Consider the following 23,279-nt stretch of genomic DNA (forward strand, 5'->3'; position numbering starts at 1 on the left):
CACTTCAATGTATCCATTGGTGTGTCTTACACCAATGTGAGGAAGTATCTAAAACCTTTAACAGATATTTATCTGTTAAACCATATGTGACAAATGTCGTGCACAAGTGACAGTTGTCACTTGTGACCGTTATCGTGCACAAGTGACTGTTGTCACTTGTGTGTGTAACCCCGTTACACCATCCCCCCGTTAAGCTTAGACGTGTCGGTCTCGACACGTCAATTAATATTGACTGCTTGTCAATTGTTTGTGCTGGGGGTTTCCGTGCTCATCCGCAATGAGCACGATCAAGCTGAAGACCACCATTGCAACAGAGTGTAAACTCTCTGTTGCTGTGTACAATGCGCGGTAGCGCGAGGTGCGCCGCTACCACGGGGACAGACAACACAGTGTCTGTGTACGATTCTTCGATGTCGACCGCGTCCATGCGTCGACATCTCTAAGCGAATTTATGTTGCTTACCTTGACCGGGTAAGCAAGCGCCAAAGCACTTCGAGTCCTTCGTGAAGTGAGGCAAGTATTAGCAACTCCACGCTGTTGCGGTGGAGGCTGGTGTCCGTGCGCCGTGCGCACTGTCCGTCCAGGTGGCGGTGCGTATCAGCAGCCGCGACCACAACAGGTATACTATATGTATACCTGAGAGCTTCAATGATCTCCGTGCTAATTATCTAGCACGCGAGTCGTCAGGAGTTGTAGATTACTACAGCGCTCGCACTACCTTCTTGCTGGTAGTGCGTGTTGGGTTTCGTACTCCTTCACCATGTCCGGAACGTCTTCCATCAGGACGTTCCGTGGTTCCCACGTGTCGTGTTGGGGAGGGAAACCTCTCCAGCGAATGCGAAAACAATCCGGGCCTCGGATTGTTTCCCTATGATCAACAATTCGCTGGACGATCCAGCGAATTTCTCCGCGTGCGTCTCGCAGCGGTGGCGGAGGTGGTGGAAACACGCCCCGATGGTCAACGCCGTGTTGACCTTCCTCTCGTGTCCCTCCACGACCAGGTGACGGTCGTGGAGTACCTTCAGAGCGCGGAGGTTGCCGCTCCGTACCATCGTGTCCCGGCTGTGGCGGTCTCCCAGACCGCCTTGAACGTGCCGGTCGGGCTGTAGACCCGACTGTATTAACTGCTCCAGCGCGACTACGCGCTGGAGAGGAGGTTTCCCCTGCCGCGTCTGTCCCTTCGGGTCAGACGAGCCACTTGGTTCGTGCTGGAGGTATGGCTTTAACCGCCCGACATAAAATGTCGGGTGGAGCCGCATGCTAGACGGTATGTCTAGCGTGTATGCGTTACCGTGGCGTGCCATCACCGTGAATGGCCCGATGAAGCGCGGAGCAAGCTTGCTTGCTCCGAAATCCGAAACTGCATGTTTGGGCAGGTTTTGAGTAGATAACAAAACCAATGAATTCACGTTGAATTCATTTGTGTTCCCCTGCCAATATTATCGGCGTTCAGCTTCTGTTTATCCACAGAAGCTGCAATCGTGTCCTGGACAAACCGAATTACGGCTTGTCTTTTGGTGATGAAACTGATTGCATCCGAGCTGAACTCGTTCAGCTCGCTCTCCGCAGGAGGCCCGGCCTCTGCGTGGTTCTTCGCGGTGTCTGCGCCCTGTGCAAACCCGTGGTCCTTGTTCCTTGTGGAGTCTGTGCAGAGCACAGACTCGTTTTCCTTGTTCTGGGGGTCAGCGCACTGCGCTGACCGTTGGTTCTTCCTGCCAAGGTCTGCGCCCCGCGCAGACCTGGTTGTCTTGGTCGTTGTTGTCGCGGCCGATACTGTGCAAGTGTCAGCGGCTTTTTGCGACTGCTGTGTTGCAGTCGTAGATCCTCCCCCACTTAAAGTGGGAGCCACCACTCCGAATAAACTCGGCAGACGGGGATGCCGCATGGCATTCACATAAAACGGTGTATGCCCGGTTGAGGCATGCACCGAGTTGTTGATGGCGAATTCCGCCATCGACAAACACTCGCTCCAGTATTGGAACGAGTGAGCGTAGCTCTTCAGAATGTCGACGAGCACGCGGTTCACGCGCTCGGTTTGGCTGTCCGTCTGCGGATGGTCCGCAGTCGACATTGAAAGCCGGCTCCCAAGAAGTGTAAACACTTCTTGCCACAGGTTCGCTGTGAAGCGCGGGTCTCTGTCCGACACGATGTCGGTCGGCATGCCATGGTGTTTGAACACCATGTCAACGAACGGACGGGCCGTCTGCTTCGCGGTCACCTCTGCCGGCACCGCAGCAAGATGTACCATCTTGCTGAAGCGGTCGACGAAGACCACAAAACCGGTATTCCCTCCGCTGTTCGGGGGAAGACCAAAGATGAAGTCCAAAGACATGGGCTTCCAACACTCCGACGGAGTCGGTAGTGATTGCAAAGGAGCCTGCGCAAACGGCGCAGGCTTTACGCGTTGGCACACCTCGCAAGCACGGATGTACTTGCGCACCCACTTGTACTGGTGGTGCCAGTAGAAGTCACGCGTGAGAAGGACGTATGTCTTCTCACGTCCGAGATGTCCCGCAGTCGGGGCATCGTGATACTCATGCATGATCCTGAGTCGCAGGTCATGATCATTTGGCACGACAACGCGGTCCGCGTTGTCGTTGACCGCATTATAAAGCAGTATTCCGTTGTGCACTTGAAAGCGGTGTGCACGCGCACGAAGGTGCTTGGGCAGCTTCTGACGGGACTTGTCAGAAGGCACTGTGCCATAGGCCAGCAAAAGTTTCGTGTCCGCGTCGTGCGCGTACGCGGCCTTCACATCGTCCAACAGAGACGATGTGGGTTTGCTCGATCGCATGGCGTCAATGGCATTGACGTCAGCAGCTTCTGCGTAGTCCGGCCGACGTGATAACGCGTCGGCCACTACATTCAATCTTCCGGGTTTGTATTCGACTCGGAAGCTATACTCCGCAAAGAATGAGAGCCATCTCGTCATTCTTTGTGATATGTGTGGTGACTTCACTGCGGTGCGCAGTGAAGCATGGTCGGTGTAGACCATAAATGGTCTACTTCCAAGCAAGTACACTCGGAACTTTGCGAGTGCATACTTCATGGCAAGGGGTTCCTTGTCATGCACCGGATAGTTGCGCTCAGCTGGCTTCAGCTGACGCGATTGGTAGTAGACGACACGATCACGGCCCTCGTGATCGTGCTGCATTAACGCGCATCAGATCGCGAAATCGGATGCGTCACACACTACGTGAAATGGGCGATCTTGGTCAGCCACTGCCAAGATCGGCGCCTCAGTCAAGCCCCGCTTGACTGCATCGAATGCCTTTTGGCAATCGGTTGTCCAATTCCACACAGCTTCCTTCTTAAGAAGCTGTGACAGCGGGCAGAACTTGCCCGTGTAATCCTCCACGTACTTGTGCGAGTACGTGGCCAAGCCAAGGAACTGCCTCAGTTCCTTGACACTTGAAGGCGTTGGCCATTCATTGATCACTCTGACCTTTTCCGGGTCAGGGCGAACGCCATTCTTCCCTACGAGACACCCGAGGACGGGTAACTCGCTCGCCCCGAAGATGCACTTCTTCAGGTTCGCGTAGAGCTTATGCTTTCGCATAAGTTCAAGTAGCTTCCAGAGATGCACCCGGTGCATCTCTACGTCGGTTTTCCCGTCCACAGCCCGGCTGTGGATGAACACATCATCGAAGTAGCTCGGCGCGAAGTCGCGCACCGAGCGCAACATGTGCGTCACGCACCTGTTGAAGGTCGCAGGGGCGTTCTTTAGCCCCTGTGGCATTACTAGCCATTCCCAGAGCATGCCGCTTGCCGTGCTCACTGTCGTGAGAGGGATATCGCTCTCACGCATTAGGATCTGATAGAATCCATCTCGTAAGTCGAGAGCACTGTAAACGGTGCTCCCGGCCATCGAATCGATGATAACATCTTTTCGCGGTATCGGCGTCTGTGCCGGTACTGTCGCATCGTTCAGCTTGTTGTAGGCATGAACGATGCGCCATCCGCCCTGTGGCTTTTCGACACAGAACGTCGGAGCACTGTGCGGGGACTTTGATTCCCGCACTTGTCCAGCTTTGCGACGACTTTTAAAGAAGTCGTCGATTGCTTTACTTGTTCTCGTGACAATTGCCATTGCCGCGTGACACAGTACTTCGTGCCCGGCACGAGATCAATCTCGTGCTGAATACCCTTATCCTGCGGAAGCTCCGCAAGAATTTCTTCCGGGAGTACGTCTTTGTACTCCCTCAATAATTCGTAATAGGGACTCGACTTCAACGAGTCCCAGCCTTGTTCCTCGAAGCGCTCTCGCTTCGTCTTCGCACTGAAAGTGTCTTCACTCTCAGTGGTACTCCCCATGAAGAGCTGCCTCAGCTCTTCGCTCTCGCTCTTCGTTCTTTCGCTGTCCGAAAGAACGCAGACCTGCTCGATGCGTCCATCGTGCAAGTCGCGTGTGAAGCGCTTCCAGCTCATGACTGGAAGCGAAGTCAACTCCGACGCCTTCGTCGGAGGATTAGCGAGTTCCATTTCGCGATACTGGAATCCAGTATCGGTGCGCGTCAAGACGCTTAGCGTCTCGACGTCCGGCGTCACTGCCCCAGTCTGCCCAGCAGACTGTTCTTGTTGCGTCTCGGTCCCGGACCGAGACTTGCGCAGCGTTCTCCGCTTGCGCCGTCTTCTTGTTGTGCGGAGCCGGGCTCCGCACAAGTTGTTCTTCTGGTCCAGGCCCGGCCGTGGACTGTTGTTCGCCGGCGGACCCTGTCCGTGGGTGCGCGGTATCAAGCCCAGCTTGACCGCATTTTCCTTCATGCAGCCCGGCTGCACGGTAATGTGTCTCTTCGCCGGCAGACCCTGTCTGCAGGCGCGCGATATCAAGCCCGGCTTGATCGCATGGCGCTTCGTCGTGCAGCTCGGCTGCACGACAGCATGCAAATTGCGTCAGTGCGGTACGTTTGCAACCGTCCGCACTGTTTGCAGCGTCAACTCCCGGAGTTGACACGCCTTCATCACCTCGACGCCATTCATTGGCGGAGCCCCTCATGACCGAGGGTGCGTCGGCTCCCGGAGCCGACGCGTCGTTGTCGACCTGACCTCTTCGGGTCAGGGACTGTCCCTTACACGCTTGAATGTGGGTGTTGGTTCCCGGAACCAGCACATCTTTTTCTTCCGACGTCGGCAGCATTGCCGACGCGGGTGTCACTTGTGCGCGCTCCCGCGCACTCCTTGGGCACTCCGGGACAGCGGCATAAAGCGCTGTCTCGATTGGTGAGCCGCGCGCACCTGCTGGTGCGTGCGCTGCGGTAACAGGGCCATCGCTCTCTGTTCCGCTGTCACGGCCGAAGCGCACGAGCGTCCGCTTCTTCCAGTCTATCACCGGATCATGCCGTGCAAGCCACGGCATGCCCATTACTACGTCGAACTTATCGTCCAGGTCCAGGACGATAAAGCGTTCGACAAACATTCGTTGTTTGTACGAGAAGCGCACATTCACGACGCGCTTCTCGGTCTTCACGATGGCACCTGTTGCCAGTCGTACCTCCAGAAGACTTCGAGGTGTATCTACCTCCTCGAAGTCAAGTCTCGGCAGGCTTCGTAGTCGAACAAAGTTGTTCGACGCGCCTGAGTCTACCAGAGCTCGAAGAGAGCCACTCGCTCTCTTCGAGTAAACCTTCACGATGACTCGGTTCGGCTTGTCATCTTGCTTCTTGCAGCGAGAGCTAGTCTCACTGGGGGCTGCAGTCCTCAGTGTCGCGTGCCCAATGTCGGCACGCGCGACTGCATTACCAGTAGGGCGCCCCGCGCCTACTGGATGTTCACGTTTTTTGCTGGTCCGCGGCAATGCCTAGCATCGCCACGACGGCCACATCCAGGGAGCATGGGAGCTGTGCACTCCCGTGCAAAGTGACCGATCCTTCCGCAACGGACGCATCGTACATTACCTCCTTGCTGCTGGTAACCAGGAGTTGTTGCGTTCGAGAGGTCCATTGGTTCCGGACCTCCCGTGCTCACTACCGGGCGCGGTTGCGACTTCGGCACGTTCGCATGCAGTTTAGCCTGCCGCAGGCTAAACTCTTCTTGCGTTGCGAGAGTAATCGCAGCTTCGAGAGTACTCGGGTACTCTCGGAAGAGATAGGTCTTCACAGGCCCATCACTAAGCCCCTTCATGAACGTGACGACTTTAGTCGCCTCGTCTATCGGGTTGGTCACGATGTTCGAGACCAAGTACCGTGCACGCTGCGCGTAAGCATGGACGTCATGCTTACCCTGCTGCAGGTCGAGGAATTCCGCCCTCGACCGGAACTCATTTTGCGGGGGCTCAAACGCTTGTTTGAGCTCCTCTTTGAATATCTCGTACGTGCTAAAGCACGTAGGATCTGAGAGTCGGCGTCCGTACGCCCAACTCCTCGCTCGTCCGCCAAGACATGACACGGCGAACGCAACCTTTGACAACGGGTCGACGATACGTCGAGCCGCAATGCTGTATCGAGTTCGACAAGCCATCGGAGGAGAGGCTCGCCCTCTCTTCCTACATAATTGCTCACGCTCAATTTTAATGATTGAGCACGCGGTGTCGTCCCCGACGACGCCGTCACTGAGGAAGCAGCATCGCGCTGCTCCTTCATGATGAACCCCAGAGCAACACCATGTTGCTTTGTCGGCGATAGCGTACGCAACATTGTGGCTATCGCCGCCTCCCCAATGACTGTTGACAGTTGTTGGAGGGCCTCCCAGTCTGGATCCGACAGGTGGGGGCAGTTCGCGCGTGCAACATGAGTTGCAGGCGTATTGGAGCTCTCCATGGGCACCTCCGTGCTCATGTGGTTCTCGGCTCCGCGTTCGTACACCTCGTACGAACGTCAAGTAGTCGGTCGTTGGACGGACTACAAAGTGCTACCAGGTGTAGTGGGCCTACTTTGGCTCACTACTTTAGCTTACACGTCGCGCTACGTGTATGAGGAAGCGTAGGAGTTTATTAATAATTTGAATTAATTATACTTGAGTCCACAAGTATAATATAAATCAAATAAAACACCAAGTAGGTAGTTTAAGGTAAAATGAGAACTGTATTGTTTGTAAATTGATCTTCCTCTAAAATCTGCTAAAAACTGTTTATCATCTATGAAAGGGTTGGCAGCGGCTGGCTGTCAGAGCCCCGCTAATGTGCATGTCTCTGATTGGTAGAAAGATGCTGCTTTCTACCAATAGGATCTTTGGGTATGTGTGGACCACTAATTGTGGTGGCCCACTTCAATGTATCCATTGGTGTGTCTTACACCAATGTGAGGAAGTATCTAAAACCTTTAACAGATATTTATCTGTTAAACCATATGTGACAAATGTCATGCACAAGTGGCAGTTGTCTCTTGTGACCGTTATCGTGCACAAGTGGCAGTTGTCACTTGTGTGTGTAACCCCGTTACACCCGGAGCCACAGCGTGGCGGCGTCAAACGGATACGGGGATGGACCAGACCGTTAACGTAATACGGCGTATAGCCTGTGGAGGCATGCACAGCATTGTTCAACGCGAACGCAACGAGCGGAAGCATAGCGGTCCAATGCTACGGCGTTTCAGCACAAATGCTGCGGAGGAAGTCCTCCACGACACGTGTTCTTCAAGTGTTGTTGTGTAGGGGAAAACTTCACAAGCCTCCCCCCCCCTTAGACCTACTTTGACTATGCCGGTCCCCGTTTAGTGGGAGTGCACTCGTGCACCAGTAATTCCGGGAAGTTCACGAACCTCTATTTGGATTTCTCCTTTCCAGTCACCGTCAGTCTCGTACGAGTGATTAATGTTTTTTCGGAAAATGTATATTTACATCGTTGCATTAGATAATAATCACAAAACGTCAGTCCTCCCGTATGATTATCAATGCCGCAGAAACTTATATAAATGCAATTACAGGCTTTTTATAGGGTCAGATTCTTTTCAGATAGTACATCATTTCCCAAGCTACTTGCAATTTTTTTCAACCAAAGTGAAAGGGGGATGTGCCTACGAAAAAAAGACTACAAGTCGATACAAAAGAAGACATTTCCCAGCGGAGCAAACTTTGCCCATCACTCGTTCCAAGCAAAGTGAAAGGCGCCAATTTTTGGCGCCAAAACAACCACACGCCAGTGGTTGGTGAGCTGCCACGCTGTTCAGAACTGTGCCCCAACTCCCTTCAATCTGTATTTTGCAGAGCGGCAACATAATGCCTTCCCACCCGTCCCCCAAGAACGTCGACGACCACGCGCGTGAGCTCGCCAAGCAGCGAGTTCTCCGAGTCTTCCGCGAAGGGGGAGACCGGAAACTCGCTGCTATCCATAACGACCTACCCTACACTACTGCTCGCCGTGCCGTGGTCGATAGCGGCACGGACCCGAAGCAAAGAGGGGGCGTGCGCTCGCCGTGCGTTAAAATGACCGTTGACGTCATGGCTAAATTGGAAGAGTATTTAGACGAGGATTGCCGCGCTACTTTAACTGACATGTGCGACAAGCTGCTGAGCGATACAGGGGTTTCTGTGAGCAAGTCCTCGATTCATCGTGCATTATAAGGCTTGCCGTACGCTACGCGTCGAGAAGGCTACAACGAACAATACAATCACCAAGCGGAAGCGAAAGGAGTTCGTGGAGAAGGTAGACGAAACCAACTTCAATATGTGCTTGTCCTGTTCGAAGCGGTGGTCTCGCGTGGGCGAGCGCCCCGTCGTGCCGTTGCCCCCATTGCAAGGTAAGAACTTGCATTTTCAAGGTAGCGTCTCTGCCTTTACAGGGCTCGTACGCACGAGGGTTCTATCACTAAGACGGAAATGGCGCGGTTCATCGCTGACTTGTTCGTCGCGGCTCAGCGATCATTGGAGTGTCAGGACCTGTCCCCGAGCAACAAGGTCGTCATCGTGACAGATAATGCGCCCGCCCATAGTCAGGTCAAAGATCTGGCTTGGTAGTTCCTGGTGGTAGGCGGCATCATGAACGAGAACAGGCTCGTACTGCTGCGGCGGGGCCCGTACAGCCCCATGCTGAACCCCATCGAGGGGTGTTGGAATGTGCTCAAGTCCATGATGCTGCGCTTCATGGCTACGAAGAACCAAAAATTATGGTTCGGTGTGTGTATGACACGTACGCAGAGTACCGGTTGGTCATAATGAAGGAGGCAGTGGCGCAGGCGGTGCCAACAAACACCCGGCGACTCGTTTGGTGGCTCGAGCGTCATGCGGTCAAGGCGTGTGCCTTGGCGGAGCGTAGTGAGGACATGAAGTTAGGCACTGAAGTTTAGATTTCAGTTTGGTTGAAACGCGTAATGGGCAAATATTCAGCTGTTGGGAAAATATCAAGTACAAATATCTGCTTCTAAAAATCAAGTAGCCAAGAGCCGGTGCACTGCTGCCGCGAGCAGGTTGGCAAAGTCGTCATACCACTGGCGAGTAAGACGGTCGAGGACTTGGACGGCGGTGGTCGGCATCTTGCCACTGGAATATTTAAAATGAGGCTCAATCGGGCTGATTTTGTGCGGTAAGTGGCTCATCAGTAACCGGCTGGTAATTTGCGAAAGTTACGTACTTGTACTGATTTCCCTGCTAGAAGTTCTGCTCAGATGCATGTGATGTTGGTTGATCAGTAAATCTGTCCATACACTGCAGCTTTGTCCGCCGATTTTCGGATTCCGGCTCTCACGTTCTTCTTCTGTTCGAAATTGACGTTCACGCGATTGCTGTGTCGAAACAATAGTGACACCGTGTCACAGCTGCATCAATGCTAGTCCACGTTTGGAATGAATACCGCATTGCCATCGCAATGAACCCTCTAAAGAATGATACTGTATATTAGGAGCGAAAGTTCCAATTTGTAAAGATGACAGCCAATATGTTGGATTCTTAAACTGTTTTAGCATTCTATAGGATTATGCATGCTCATGAATCCATGTGGTAATCACCGCACATTGTGTGGTGCATGGTGCGGGGGAAATCCCAGAAACACCCACAGAAGAGACGCACAACACCCAAAACGTTCACTCAGCACTTACACAAAAAAACATGTCAACGCAGGCAACGCGACAAGACATTCGGGGGCACTCCCATTTGTAATCCCCCATTCTAGAATCCAATATCCGGCCAGCGGTATGAGCGTCCGAGCGGTTGAGCGTCCTGCGCGTGAGGCGCAGTCCTGAGAGCAAGCTACTGTCCTGCCGCCAGCGGCGGCTTCAATCTCTGCGCAAGTGCCGTTGCAGTCCGCCTCTTCGCTGCGGATGGACGAGCAACAAGTACGACGTTGTGAAGGCCTTCCGTGGTGTGCATGTAGTCGCCGTGAGGTGGAGTGGCGGCAAGCATCCGTCGCTTCTACTTGCCTTACCTGTACTGTGTGGTGCTGTTGTTTGTGGAATCTCCAGGTGGCGCTGCTTCGAGATGAACGCGCCTCTTGACAGCGTGGAAAGCCGTAGAGGTGATGGCATGTAGCAGCGCCACTCACGTGCCGAATCACGCAGTGACCAGTGCTACCAAGGCGTCCTGCACGTCATATTGCTGAACGACATCGACGCTACACCACCTAGAGCTACCACTATCTGCGTCTTTGCTGCAAGCTGCTAAGGGTCGGCGATTAGCGGCCCGAGCATGGATCGGTCGGTGCAGTGAGTGACACCAGTAGTAAGGCGGCATATTCCGTGGCGCAGATCGAATATCGCCAGCGTACTTGAAAGAGTGTGTACACGGTACGGTTCACCGTAATGCTTACGCTCTTCTACTGCGCTTAACATACTAACACAAGCTTATTCGATCTGCAGTGCTGGCGTGTTACTGATCGGGCGCCCAGGAAGTCCGTGTCCATGTGCCGTTTGCCACTTGTTGGGCCCGCGGTGCTCAAGTCGCTCGCGGGTCTCCATTGCATGAATGCCGCGCACGTGCTTCGCTAGCAGGGTATGGATGCATGCAGCAAACTTGGCCCAGCACTTGCAAGGAAACGTCCACTACTGGGTGTCAACAGCCCAGCCAAGCTCGGGCATCCCCTCAACCTCCATTCGGGCGGTCTGCTCACCCAGCTGTGACGTAACAGGCAATGCTTCGCGAGAGCGCTTGGTCTCCGGGTCGTACACACGGGCAACGCGCCGGGAAAGCACACGAACGACTTCAGGTCCGGTGGAGTCATCATTGGCAGTGATGTTAAGTAGAAATGCGATGCTGCCACTATCACGAACCCCCTCATAAAGCATGCCTGTCCTTCGCATCTCCTTGGCGCGTCGCATTAGGGTCTTGCTCGGCAGCGGCTCCACGGAGAACGGCTTCGGTGTTGTGCTTTCATGATCATCAGCTGGCGGAGCAGAGCTCCCATCTTCATCCTGGCCCGTAGCGTATAGTCCCTCTTTAGCGTACCATTGAAGCTTTCGACCGGGTTATTTGTCGTCGCGAAGGCAGATGGCGTGTGGTAAATCTGCCACATCCAGCAGCGCTTCTGCAGCCATTGACGCTTGAAGTACGCCGAGAACGACGCCAGCCCCGGCAGGTGTGACCAGTCTTTCAGCACCCGAGTTTGAGTTGCTAGAAACTCCGCCTCACCAACAGCGAAGTGCATATCGTGTACGCCTTTGGCGACAGCTGCATACAGAGAGGGATGGAGCTTGCTCGGCTTCTCAAATACCTTTGCCGCAACGTGGTAAAAACACATCATGATCTTGATGTCACTATCGACGCCAAATACTGGTTTCACAGCATTGTGCTGGGCGTCGTCAGCGTCACCCATTGTGTACCGTACGGCCAGTTGCTTTCCAGTAACTTGCGTGTAAATCCGCCGCAGAGCCATCAGTACCTCCGCGAAATGCATATCTTGGCGCTGCGAGGAAACGAAAATCACCAGCAAATGGAAAGCCCGGCGGCGATCAGAAATCCCGACAACGAAGACTGGGTAGTCGACCTGGTTCAGGTTAAAAGTAGCATCGGTGTGAAGCACAAACGACACCGAATCCCGGTCGGCCTGCCGTAGCAGCGCCTTGGAGGTGACGCCCACAGGAAGGGGTTCAAGTCGGCACCGTTCCCGACGTAAGGCATTCCCTTCATGCCCGTACGCCACGTAAATGTGAAAGCATCACACTCTTGCTCATGCCCCGTAATCGCCGTCTCACGCACCAACCGCCTCACGTCGTTTCTTCCGACCTTGGTGCTGGTGTAGTTGTGCACAAACCTCTGCACCGTTTCGAGAGGGGGCAGCACCTCGGTGCGCAGCTCAAACATCCGCATTAGACCCGTTCGGATTCTAACTGGTTTAAGGCCCTGATCGGCCATTTGGCGGGCGAATTCCTTCATAGCGCGCGTTAAGCGCTGGTGTTGGCGTGCGGCGCGCCGTCACGTGGGAACCAACCTTGAACAGATCGACGAGGTCATGACGCTCGCACTTCAGCATTTTGCCCCTCCATGGGCAGTGCGCGTACGGCTCTGCAGCCTTGCACTGGCGGCAAGCACAGCGTAGCTCCCGCTTACGCATGTTGTGGTGGCCAGCCTCCGTGCACACATTGCACTGCATTTTGCAGCGCTTGGTAATCTTGAACGCCTTGAACGATTCCAGGAGAAGATCCGCTTCATCCTCGCTAAGGCCGACAGCCAGTTCAGTCAAGGGTATAGCAAGCGGCATGGTGAGCTGGTAGTGCTAGGAGCAGGTGGAGAATGCGTGGCCAGGTAGGTGGTATCTTTGTGAGTAGGTCACTCGCAGTGTGCTCAGACCTAAGTGAGAGTGTCTAATTGGCTAAAATAAACCATTTTCCAAGTATATCATCGGACGAGGGAGGAGTGGGTATACGAGATTAGTTTTTGAGTGGTGTTGGCGACAGCAGACGTGCTGCACGATGCTGCCACGTCATTTGAGACACAAAGAGATACAATCTGGGTGCTAGTAGTATAGTCTAGGTGCTTTGGAGATGTTTAGGGTGTTTTGAGGGGGTTCCCCATTGTGCGGTGATTACCGCATGGATTCATGAGCATGCACAATGTATAGAATGCAAAAAAAAGGCATTAACAATCCTGCATACTGGCTGTACTGGCTGCGAGGTAATCACCGCACATGTGCGGTGATTACCACATGGATGTGCAAGTTGAATCCATGTGCGGTTATAACGTCTAAGCAAGTAAACCGCCATGCGTTCCGGTGCTCACATCGTGCTTCGGCTGTAAGAAACTGTATACCAGACAAAACAGTAAATGACCAAGCTTGGGTGAAGGCTCACAACTTGACTTTGTCAGACTTCTGCCTTGTAGGGGACGACGGACAACGAACTGGATGTTTCGATGATTGCTCAGGTGCTGCTTTCCAAGCACATGATTTTGGAAGCAACGTACCCAATAATGTTACACAACACAGCTAGCTCTGGCCAACGGATAGGCTTTAGTCACTTCGGAATTTGCCCTTAATCAGCAAAACACACACACTCTAAGTTATATCTCGAGCTCTCCTCCAAGTGTGTGCAAGTAAAGAATTGAAGGTCGTCATCCCATTTTAATCTCTTAAGAAAGTGGGCAACGACTGAACCAGGGCAATCAGAATGGTATCGACGAAGCACTCCCTACAGATTCAGGACTGCGCCATCGTGGTCAATTCGCAATGTGCCGACAGTACGCACGACTGCGAAATCATTGATATCCGCTCCCTCCGTCACAAAGCTTGCAGCGAGTCTGAATAAGTGGCCAGAGAGGATTTGAACTTGGTTGACGACAAGGAAACACTTCTCCAGCGCGGACAAAATGTACCCAAGCGCCAACCAAGCGGCCCAGTCAAGCTCAAGTATCTCAACGGGCTGAGAGGTGTGGACAGTTTGCTAGTCGTTCATACCCACGCAAGTTACCTGCTGGAATTGACGATCGCGCCGAGCAGCGTCGACGTCTTCTTCGTCCTGTCGGCATTTCTGGTGACAATGCTCAACGAGTCCAAGATCCGCAAGCTGGTTAACAACGAGGCAAACTTCCGTCAGTGGGTGGTTGTGCTGTTGGACTACTTTGTCAAGCGAATCCTGCGCGTCTACCCGCTGTTTGCACTCGTGGCGTGCGTCCTCACGTGGATGTCAGAGGAATCACGCACGTACTACTACAACCTCGCGCACTACCACATCCAAGAGTGGAGCGTGTGGGAAATCCTGACGTTTAACAAGCGGTATTACCTGTTTTGGACCATGCCGATCGAAATCACCTACTACTTTTTGATTCCGGTTTTCTTGAGCACGTTGTGCTACTTGAACAAAATACCACAAGTAAAATGGTCGATCATTGGTATGATGTACATCTGGGTGTACTACGAAGGAAGTCACACAAATCGAACCGGTCACGGCGAATTCCGTCCTCACTTATCGACATTTCTCGCGGGATCTCTTGCAGCGGTTGTGTACTTGGAGGTAAGCAAGTGGATGAAGAAACACCACTACGAACCACGAAAGTGGCAGATCGCTGCTGTCCGTGTATTCGAGTTTATGATGCTGGGGAGTATCATCAGTGACGTGTGTAGGGGGAGTTTCAGGCAATGGATCGGTGGATCTCTGTTTCCGTATCAGCATCAAAGAGTGCCTGTGGTAGGCCTCCCTATCTCAGCGGTGATTGTGATCGAGGCACTGGCACCGTCGGCGATTTCTCGCGCATTAGAGTGGAACGTGCTCTGTTACTCTGGCAAGATCGTTTCTCAATGTATTTGCTCCACCCGTTCGTCAACTTCTCGCCGTGGCTTGTGGGGATCGCACGCACGGAGCAGTTTCTCTTCCGTTTGTTGTTAGTGTACGCGCTGGCGACAGCCTCGTACTTTGTGGTTGAGCGCAACTGCCAGCGTCTTGCTGTGGCTACAGGTGAGCGACTGAAGAGAACCAGCTGGGCTGCTTGAAGAAAAGTTGGAGTTGAATGGATGCCTACCGTAATGCTAGCCGAGAATTAGGCTCTGTAGAACTACCTTACCTTACATCGAACCCATATCTTCGAAACATGTTTGGCGTATTCCTGTAATACCAGTAGTATCCATATAGACTCGTGGGGCAGAAGCCGCGATGTGTTGCGTGCAGCGATGGGAGTTTGGGCAATTTTGTACAGCATGAATAAAGCGAAGGTGAATCCTCCGCAGTTCTGAATTGCCCGCTTATATTGGCGTGGGGATCGTCATCCTTTTTTTTTTTTACCTATAGAAGCCTGATATGCAGCAAGACGTGTAGTTAATGCGTTCATCTGTCGTACTACTAGTAGTATTTGTTCGATTGTGTTGCCTAAAATTTCCTACTCAGGTCGCTCGATGTAGTAGTCCACACAACCTGCCGCGACAGGGATTGTAACATTCACTCGAAATATCGTCTGAACTGGGGTATAAGTTTCTTGGACGATAGCGTATCTTACTTCAGAATGAAAACACTCACTATCGATGGAAATTGATGGATCAACTTGGTCAGAAATGCACTAATCTATTGATCAGCCTAATCGCTATCCTTGGTGGTTGAGGGCTAGTATTCTGTCATTTGGTAAGTTTGACGGCACATGTTTATAAAAATAGGCAACCTTTTGCATATATAATACAAGAATACAAGTACAGGACTTTGTAATCTCCCTCACTGGATCAGCATAATGACCAGTTCGGCTCTCTATTTGTGTTTTCCTGAAACTACAGAGCTCTACTGTCGCTGTTAGCATTGCCTGATTGACTTCTTTTGTTTCTGGAGTATCCTCGAGGCTTGGCGGACCTTAAAGCTCGTATTCTTGGAGGTGCTTGAATTTCTTGGACTGAGAGTTCATCTCGCCATCTTAGCGCGCTGCGGATTTCTCCTGTTGGCTTTGATCACCGCACCAGTCCATGCTTTGAATTGAGCGCTTGAAAACAGGTTCGAATCGACTTTGTTGGCTTCGAGCATCGTGAAGAGCTTGGTAGCAGTGGATTTTTTGCGGCTCTAGTGACTTCGCTTATCAATTAAACGCTTGCTCTTTGTGGGCGTTGTTGCTTCTTCTTAGTCGCAGATTCCTGCCTGGTCGTAGCACGGTTGGAAGGGAAGTCTCTGGGGGATGCAACCGGAAACGGTGAACAGAGCAAAAACTGCCAGCAGGGTGACAAGCTGAAGACGAGTGGATTTGTGAGCATACTGGACAATGGAGGAGGATTGGGCGTTGGTGGAAAAAGTGAAATGAGGGTCCTACTTTTGCGAGATGTGCCAATGCCAAATGGGTTAATGGCAAGATGAGTCTTGGGTGTTTGTGATTCCCAAAGTTGAGGCCAACGACATCTCGGTGACATGGGGACTATTCCTACGAATAACCGACACTGCAGGAATGCTATTCGGTCGATTTCATTCCCACATGATCATCGCAACTATTTTTCTCTCCGTTGTCGACCGCTATGCACTAATTCTAGAGGTTGTTGTTCACCTGCGAGCATCATTTTCGAACACTAAACTCCCATCGCTAAACGCAACATATCGCGGCTTCTGCCCCACGAGTCTATATGGATACTACTGGTATTACAGGAATACGCCAAACATGTTTCGAAGATATGGGTTCGATGTAAGGTAAGGTAGTTCTACAGAGCCTAATTCTCGGCTAGCATTACGGTAGGCATCCATTCAACTCCAACTTTTCTTCAAGCAGCCCAGCTGGTTCTCTTCAGTCGCTCACCTATAGCCACAGCAAGACGCTGGCAGTTGCGCTCAACCACAAAGTACGAGGCTGTCGCCAGCGCGTACACTAACAACAAACGGAAGAGAAACTGCTCCGTGCGTGCGATCCCCACAAGCCACGGCGAGAAGTTGACGAACGGGTGGAGCAAATACATTGAGAAACGATCTTGCCAGAGTAACAGAGCACGTTCCACTCTAATGCGCGAGAAATCGCCGACGGTGCCAGTGCCTCGATCACAATCACCGCTGAGATAGGGAGGCCTACCACAGGCACTCTTTGATGCTGATACGGAAACAGAGATCCACCGATCCATTGCCTGAAACTCCCCCTACACACGTCACTGATGATACTCCCCAGCATCATAAACTCGAATACACGGACAGCAGCGATCTGCCACTTTCGTGGTTCGTAGTGGTGTTTCTTCATCCACTTGCTTACCTCCAAGTACACAACCGCTGCAAGAGATCCCGCGAGAAATGTCGATAAGTGAGGACGGAATTCGCCGTGACCGGTTCGATTTGTGTGACTTCCTTCGTAGTACACCCAGATGTACATCATACCAATGATCGACCATTTTACTTGTGGTATTTTGTTCAAGTAGCACAACGTGCTCAAGAAAACCGGAATCAAAAAGTAGTAGGTGATTTCGATCGGCATGGTCCAAAACAGGTAATACCGCTTGTTAAACGTCAGGATTTCCCACACGCTCCACTCTTAGATGTGGTAGTGCGCGAGGTTGTAGTAGTGCGTGCGTGATTCCTCTGACATCCACGTGAGGACGCACGCCACGAGTGCAAACAGCGGGTAGACGCGCAGGATTCGCTTGACAAAGTAGTCCAACAGCACAACCACCCACTGACGGAAGTTTGCCTCGTTGTTAACCAGCTTGCGGATCTTGGACTCGTTGAGCATTGTCACCAGAAATGCCGACAGGACGAAGAAGACGTCGACGCTGCTCGGCGCGATCGTCAATTCCAGCAGGTAACTTGCGTGGGTATGAACGACTAGCAAACTGTCCACACCTCTCAGCCCGTTGAGATACTTGAGCTTGACTGGGCCGCTTGGTTGGCGCTTGGGTACATTTTGTCCGCGCTGGAGAAGTTTTTCCTTGTCGTCCATCAAGTTCAAGCCCCTTTCGACGACAATCAGGGAGGGTTCGCTTCGGTGCTGTCGACGAGGCAAGCAGACGCTGACAACTTCGTACGCGTGCGTTGTGCTGATAGATCGATTGACGCCGCCCTTGTTGTAGTTGTCAGTGTCATCTTCTAGTGGCACCATGATGGGATGCTGATGTCGATCAAATAGAGTGTCCAGGTCGGTCAGTGTGTGACCTTCGAGCAGCAACGGTGGTCGAATAGTGATAAGACCTCTGCTAGCTGAGACCATCGCAAAATTTCTCGCCAACCGATTCCCATGCCATATGAAACCTCTTTAGTCACGGTTGTTAAACCAGTCAAGTGCTACCCCACCTCCACGTCCTAAGTATAAGACCGTGGTGAATGCGTCCTTGTCTGGTAGAGTAAGAAATCTGCTGGAATTGGTGCCGAATGTCGGGACCACACAAGTGTGGTTCACACTCAGTTCGCCCGTTATTCCACGCGAACGAACTCGGTTTCACACAGATATATTTTCTCTAACAGCGAAAACCTCTGCAAGCAGTGCAACCTCGCAGCCATTTCGGTCGGCAAGCGCTCATCTCCAGTCAATTGGAAGTCCACATGGCTGAGCCAGTTAATTAACTACCACCACGGTAGGGAACAGCATGGACGCCAACAACCGGGCAGTTGGTAAGAAAGATGAACCGAGCGGAACCGTACCGTACAAAACCCAGAAACGTTTCCAACGATTGGATAAGTCTCGGGTATCAATAGCCACCTTGCTCTGTATACGCGCAATTGAAGCACCTGAAGTAGCAGGGTCGCGAGCGAGGAGGGTGAGGTTGTTGCATCGTCTTGATGAAGCGCGATCCCAAGTATCCGGCGATCTCCGATGCCTCCTCCGCTGTCCTGGACGGCCTCGACGACGTCATGTGGGGCGAGCTGCGCGACCTCTCACAGGTCGCAGCTCCGTTCGAGTCGCGCGTGGCGCCCATCGACGTCATCAGCGGGGCGAGCCCCACCAAGTGCCCAAGCTCCCTAGCGAATGGACCAGATTGGTGTCCTGGTGAGGCACTTGCTCCAGTTCGCGGGGACGAGGGCCAGGACTCCTTCACCCCGCTTGCTGTCGGAGGTGGCAGCTTCGGTTTGGGGCTTGATACCGCCCAGCTCAATGCTGTGTGGGCTGCAACTCAACGTGACACGAGATCAGTCCCGCTATGGACCGCTCCGTCCACTTTGAACGCGGGCCCATCCCCACCGAAAAATTCCAGCGCTGCGGACATTCGACGACAGAAGAACCGCGAGTGCATGCGAAAGTCGCGGCAGAAGCAGCGAGACGAGATCAAAGCCATGATGATCATCGTTGCAAGACTCGAGAAGCAATACGCCGAGCTCAGTCTACAGTCTACTGCACGACACAGTGATTCAACCAGTGGCGGTACTCTCGTGTCTCGAATGGCGTCGGACTATAGTCAAGCTGTGGAGTTGGCCCATCGACTCGGGGCCGAGAACTTGTACCTCAAAGCCGAGATCCAGCATCAAGCCACGTGGAAACTCAACTTGTCGCGTGTATTACAGTCTTGCTCGCTTACAAATGGTCCGAAGTGGGCGCAGCAGTTCCAGCAGCCTGCGTTGGGAGGGGAGGAGGTGTTGCGGATGCAATTGGACACTTTGGACGCATTCGAGGCCCAGGAGGAGTTCGGATTCCACTCTTTATCCGATCTGAACTTGACTCGCGTCATTTTAGAGAACCGCCGCACCATTGCGCGAGTTCACAGCCGCCTGCTGATCCCGTCGTCACTCGATACCGATTTCGGTGCGAAAACTCGACGGACGCAAACTTTCGGCTGGGAAATGGTGCAGCGTGTGCACGGTAACATCATGGAGTGTGTTTTCACGAAAACGTTTCGCGGCTTGAACGTTGCCCATTTGATGCAAAAGACGTGGGCGAACGACATGCGCCTCGGGGAGTACAAGAAGGTCAAAGGCGAGACGTGCCGCCTCGAGGTGCTGCAGCAGGTGAACCCAAACGCTTACGTCGTCGGTCGCGACGTGACGTCCCCGACCGAGGACATTGCAACCTTCCGGTCCGTATACGTCCGCTTCCTCATCGAAACGCGCCGGAAGTTCACCCGGGAGTCTGTGGCGACTGCTACGGCAACGGCAACTCCGAGCTGCATCGACGCGAGTGCCCCCTCCACACTTCCGCCTGTTCAAGTTGCCAATTCCGACTCGGAAAGCGACGAAGGAATACTCCGAGCATCCGGGTTTGTGCTTGGAACTCAGAGCGTGGAGACGGACTACTCTCGACACCCGAGGGGTCAAGACGTCCGGGATAAGGTGGCGTGGGCCCACATCTCACTGTCTATTGAGTTTCTGAACATCGTGGATACCTTCACTGGAGAGGAGTTCCAGCAGCTACGGTGGAGCGGGCGCACGGACTACTGCGGCCCGCAGCACGCGCAACGCAACGCCAGCGACATGATGCAAGGGTTGCTGCGATGGGAGCTGCTGGTGATCTCGCCGGCAATGAGCCTGGTGACATTGGCGAGTGGGTAGGGAGTGAATAACTGTAATACACCTAGCTGGAACAGTTTGTTCAGCCGTCTGTTTAGCCGAATCATACATGTAGCTGTTTCCACTAGACGCGTCGTCACTGGAAGCTGTCCATGAACATGAACTCAGGAAAGAGTTCTTCAGCGTGACGCGGACTGCACACCAACACGCGGATCCAGTGTGGTGGATGCCATTGAAAAAAAGGAAACCCATGCACATTGTTTCACGTGCGGTCCTGGCGGTTCGGCGTGCTATGCTTGTATATACCAGGCTCCACGAAAAACAAACTTTCGGTTGCGCCTCGGGAATAGTTCAAGAGCGTAGTCATCGAAACGTTCATACCAAAAGCACTGCTTACAATGTTTGGAGTTAAAAAGGGTCACGCGTGATATTTATCCTAATTGTAACATGAGAAATGGCGTCAGGTTGCGGTTGCGTGTGCGGGCCGCTGTCCACGGGACAGTCGGGCACTAGTTTCCGGCCTGAAAGAGAAGTTAAGCGTTGCCGTCAAGTGCCCTACACCACTTCGATTGTTGTTGCTGACTGCTTCAGTTTCTGGCGCTGAAGATGCTGCAAGAGGCGTCGACACCTCGTAGTGCTGCCCAAGCAGCAAGGCTTGCCGTTGCCGATGGCCTGATCGGCGCGAGGGGAAACTGAAGTGTTAGACCAACTCGGCCGCGAGATCAAGAGTCGGATGGGCGGCAGTCGCGGCCTGTTGTGTGTACATGTTGAAGCTGGCCGCGGTTTCGCGCCGCAACCCCAGCGCTGGCAAGTTGCGAACAAGTGAGCGTGCGCGCGGAGAAATTACTGCGGCGCGACTATCGATGCTTTTAGCAGGCAACAAGTCACAATTCCCTCGAGCACGCGATGCATTCGCGGCCAGCAGCTTCAACGCAGCTGGGTCGGGCGTGGGTGCTCTGGCATCCCCATGTTTATCCCTTCGTGTGCGCAGAAGCGGAATGGCGCGGTCTTTCCGTTACGTCAGTGCTGAACTCGCTATCTGATTGCGTTTCGAGTCGCGCGCTGCTTTTAGTAGCGATGTGGACAGCAGCGGGACAAGGCTGGTGCCACAGGAAGTGAGCAGCTCATTGGCGCTTTGTCCCCCGACCAGTTAGGCTAGTGCTAACCGCGAGTGAGCATGATGCACGAGGCAACTCTAATCGCCAGCGCCACCACGGACGAAGACTGGCGCTCGGGCGCCGCCGCCATCCTGGACAGCTACGAGGACGCCATGTGGGACGAGATGGAGGCCGCCGTGAGCGGCGCCAGCCCCGTCAAGAGCCCCGCCGAGTTCGTGCACAGCCTCGACACGAGCGACGGCCAGAGCCTCATCCGGGGCGACGAGCAGGGCCCCGTTTCGGGCGGAGGTGGTGTTAACGCAGGGCTGGGTCTGGTCAGTACCTTGGACGCAGTATGGGCCGCGGGCGTCGCCAGTCGGCCGACAAAAGGTTCGAAAAAGTCGGCGAAAGCGGGCGGCAACCGGGCAAGTGCAACTCACCCTCTAACCTGGGCCAGCGTTGCCTCCGAGCAAGTGCTCGACTGTGCGCAGCTGCCCAACGCGGGGGCCATGCAACTGCGGCGGCAAAAGAACCGCGACTGCATGCGGCGCGCGCGGCAGCGGCAACGAGAAGAGCTGAAGGAGATGAAGAGCACGGTTGCCAGACTGGAGAAGCAGTACTCCGAAATGTGTCTCAGAGCCTCCGCCACCACGGATGACGCGAACTCTCTGAATTCTCTAACCGTCGGCAACAGCAACAGCAACAGCAGCAAGCTGGCAACAAGTTACGCACAGGTTGTCGAGCTGGTAAAGCGACTGGGCGCCGAGAACTTGTATCTGAAAGCCGAGATCCAGCAACAGGCGACGTGGAAGTTGCACTTGTACCGAATTTTAGAGAGTCGGCCGGAAATGGACGGCCCCAGGTGGGCGCAGCAGTTCCAGCAACCGGCGTTAGGCGGCGCCGAGGCGCTGCGCATGCAACTCGACCGACTCGACGAGTTCGAGGCGGCGCAGGTCTTCGGCTTCCACCCGTTAACCGAGTTGGATTTAACCCGCGTGATTCTGGACAATAACCGGGCGATGAGTCGCGTGCAGAACAGGTTGTTGCTACCGTCGAGTCTGGCGGGAGAGGGGCGGTTTAAGCCCCGGAGGATGCAGACCTTCGGCTGGGACGTCGTGCAGAAGGTGGAGGGCAGCGTCATGGAGTGCGTGTTCACCAAGAAGTTTACGGGGTTAAATGTCGCCGAGCTCATGCAAAAGACCTGGGCCAACGATATGCGACTCGATCGGTTTAAGAAGGTTAAGTGCGAGACGAGTCGCCTGGAGGTGCTGCAGCAGATCAACCCGAACGCCTATGTGCTCGGCAGGGATGTGATATCTCCCACCGACGACATCTCGACGTTCCGATCCGTGTTCGTGCGGTTTTTGATCGAAACCAGCAGGAAAATTCCGGCCTCGTCGGAGTCCATGGCCACCCCCACGTACGTGGACGCAAGTTGCCCCTCGACTCCGCCCATGTCTCCGGTGTCGGACTCGGAGACCGAGGAACCTATGCTGGAAGCTACCGGTTACGTCCTGGGCACGCAGAGCGTGGACATCGATGGGTCACACCTGCAGGCTGACACGGACGAGAAGCTGGCCTGGGCGCACTTGTCGCTGTCGATCGAGTTTCTGAACGTGGTGAACCCCGTCACGGGCGAAGAGTACCAGCAGTTGCGCTGGACGGGCCGCACGGATTACCGCGGCGAGGAACACGCACATCGCAACGCTGGTGACACGCTGCAGGGAATGCTGCGCTGGGAGCTGCTGACCATCGCGCCGGCGCTGAACCTTGTGTCGCTTTCGCTGGAGTAAATATGTCGCTCCTTGCGTGTCGTGGTTGGTGGCTCGTCTTGTGTTAGTAGGATATAGCTGTGTTTGGAGGTGCAACTGCTTGCCCCATTGGTTTAACAAATGAATGAAAAGATGTATTATTTCGCGATCGAGAGTATACTTTGATGCGTGTTGCACCAGTGTGAAGCGACATAAGTTCAATAGCTGCCAAGTTGAAGTGACTGTCATCCGTGATGTGTGGCAAACGA

At 53.7% G+C, this 23,279-nt stretch overlaps 5 protein-coding genes across 5 annotated transcripts; 3 read left to right on the forward strand and 2 right to left on the reverse strand.

Annotated features, from left to right (window-relative positions):
• Positions 1-10,904: 10,904 nt before the first annotated feature.
• On the reverse strand, positions 10,905-11,674 carry IUM83_03481 (uncharacterized protein; the record flags this gene model as incomplete). The annotated part of the gene is made up of 2 exons (XM_067927486.1): positions 10,905-11,245; positions 11,308-11,674. 2 exons carry the CDS (start codon positions 11,672-11,674, stop codon positions 10,905-10,907), a joined length of 708 nt encoding a protein of 235 aa, XP_067795373.1.
• Positions 11,675-13,832: 2,158 nt separating this feature from the next.
• Positions 13,833-15,187, forward strand: IUM83_03482 (acyltransferase family; the record flags this gene model as incomplete). The annotated part of the gene is made up of 2 exons (XM_067927487.1): positions 13,833-14,184; positions 15,174-15,187. The coding sequence occupies 2 exons, from the start codon at positions 13,833-13,835 to the stop codon at positions 15,185-15,187; spliced, it is 366 nt and encodes a 121-aa protein (XP_067795372.1).
• A 2,075-nt stretch (positions 15,188-17,262) lies between these two features.
• On the reverse strand, positions 17,263-17,826 carry IUM83_03483 (Acyltransferase family; the record flags this gene model as incomplete). Its single annotated transcript, XM_067927488.1, has 1 exon — positions 17,263-17,826. The coding sequence occupies one exon, from the start codon at positions 17,824-17,826 to the stop codon at positions 17,263-17,265; it is 564 nt and encodes a 187-aa protein (XP_067795371.1).
• A 677-nt stretch (positions 17,827-18,503) lies between these two features.
• IUM83_03484 (uncharacterized protein) lies at positions 18,504-20,204 on the forward strand (the record flags this gene model as incomplete). The annotated part of the gene is made up of 1 exon (XM_067927489.1): positions 18,504-20,204. One exon carries the CDS (start codon positions 18,504-18,506, stop codon positions 20,202-20,204), a length of 1,701 nt encoding a protein of 566 aa, XP_067795370.1.
• A 1,135-nt stretch (positions 20,205-21,339) lies between these two features.
• On the forward strand, positions 21,340-23,052 carry IUM83_03485 (bZIP transcription factor 1; the record flags this gene model as incomplete). Its single annotated transcript, XM_067927490.1, has 1 exon — positions 21,340-23,052. One exon carries the CDS (start codon positions 21,340-21,342, stop codon positions 23,050-23,052), a length of 1,713 nt encoding a protein of 570 aa, XP_067795369.1.
• Between the last annotated feature and the right edge of the window lie 227 nt (positions 23,053-23,279).

This window comes from Phytophthora cinnamomi (genome assembly GCF_018691715.1).
Source record: "Phytophthora cinnamomi strain GKB4 chromosome Unknown Contig21, whole genome shotgun sequence".
Taxonomy (NCBI): domain Eukaryota; phylum Oomycota; class Peronosporomycetes; order Peronosporales; family Peronosporaceae; genus Phytophthora; species Phytophthora cinnamomi.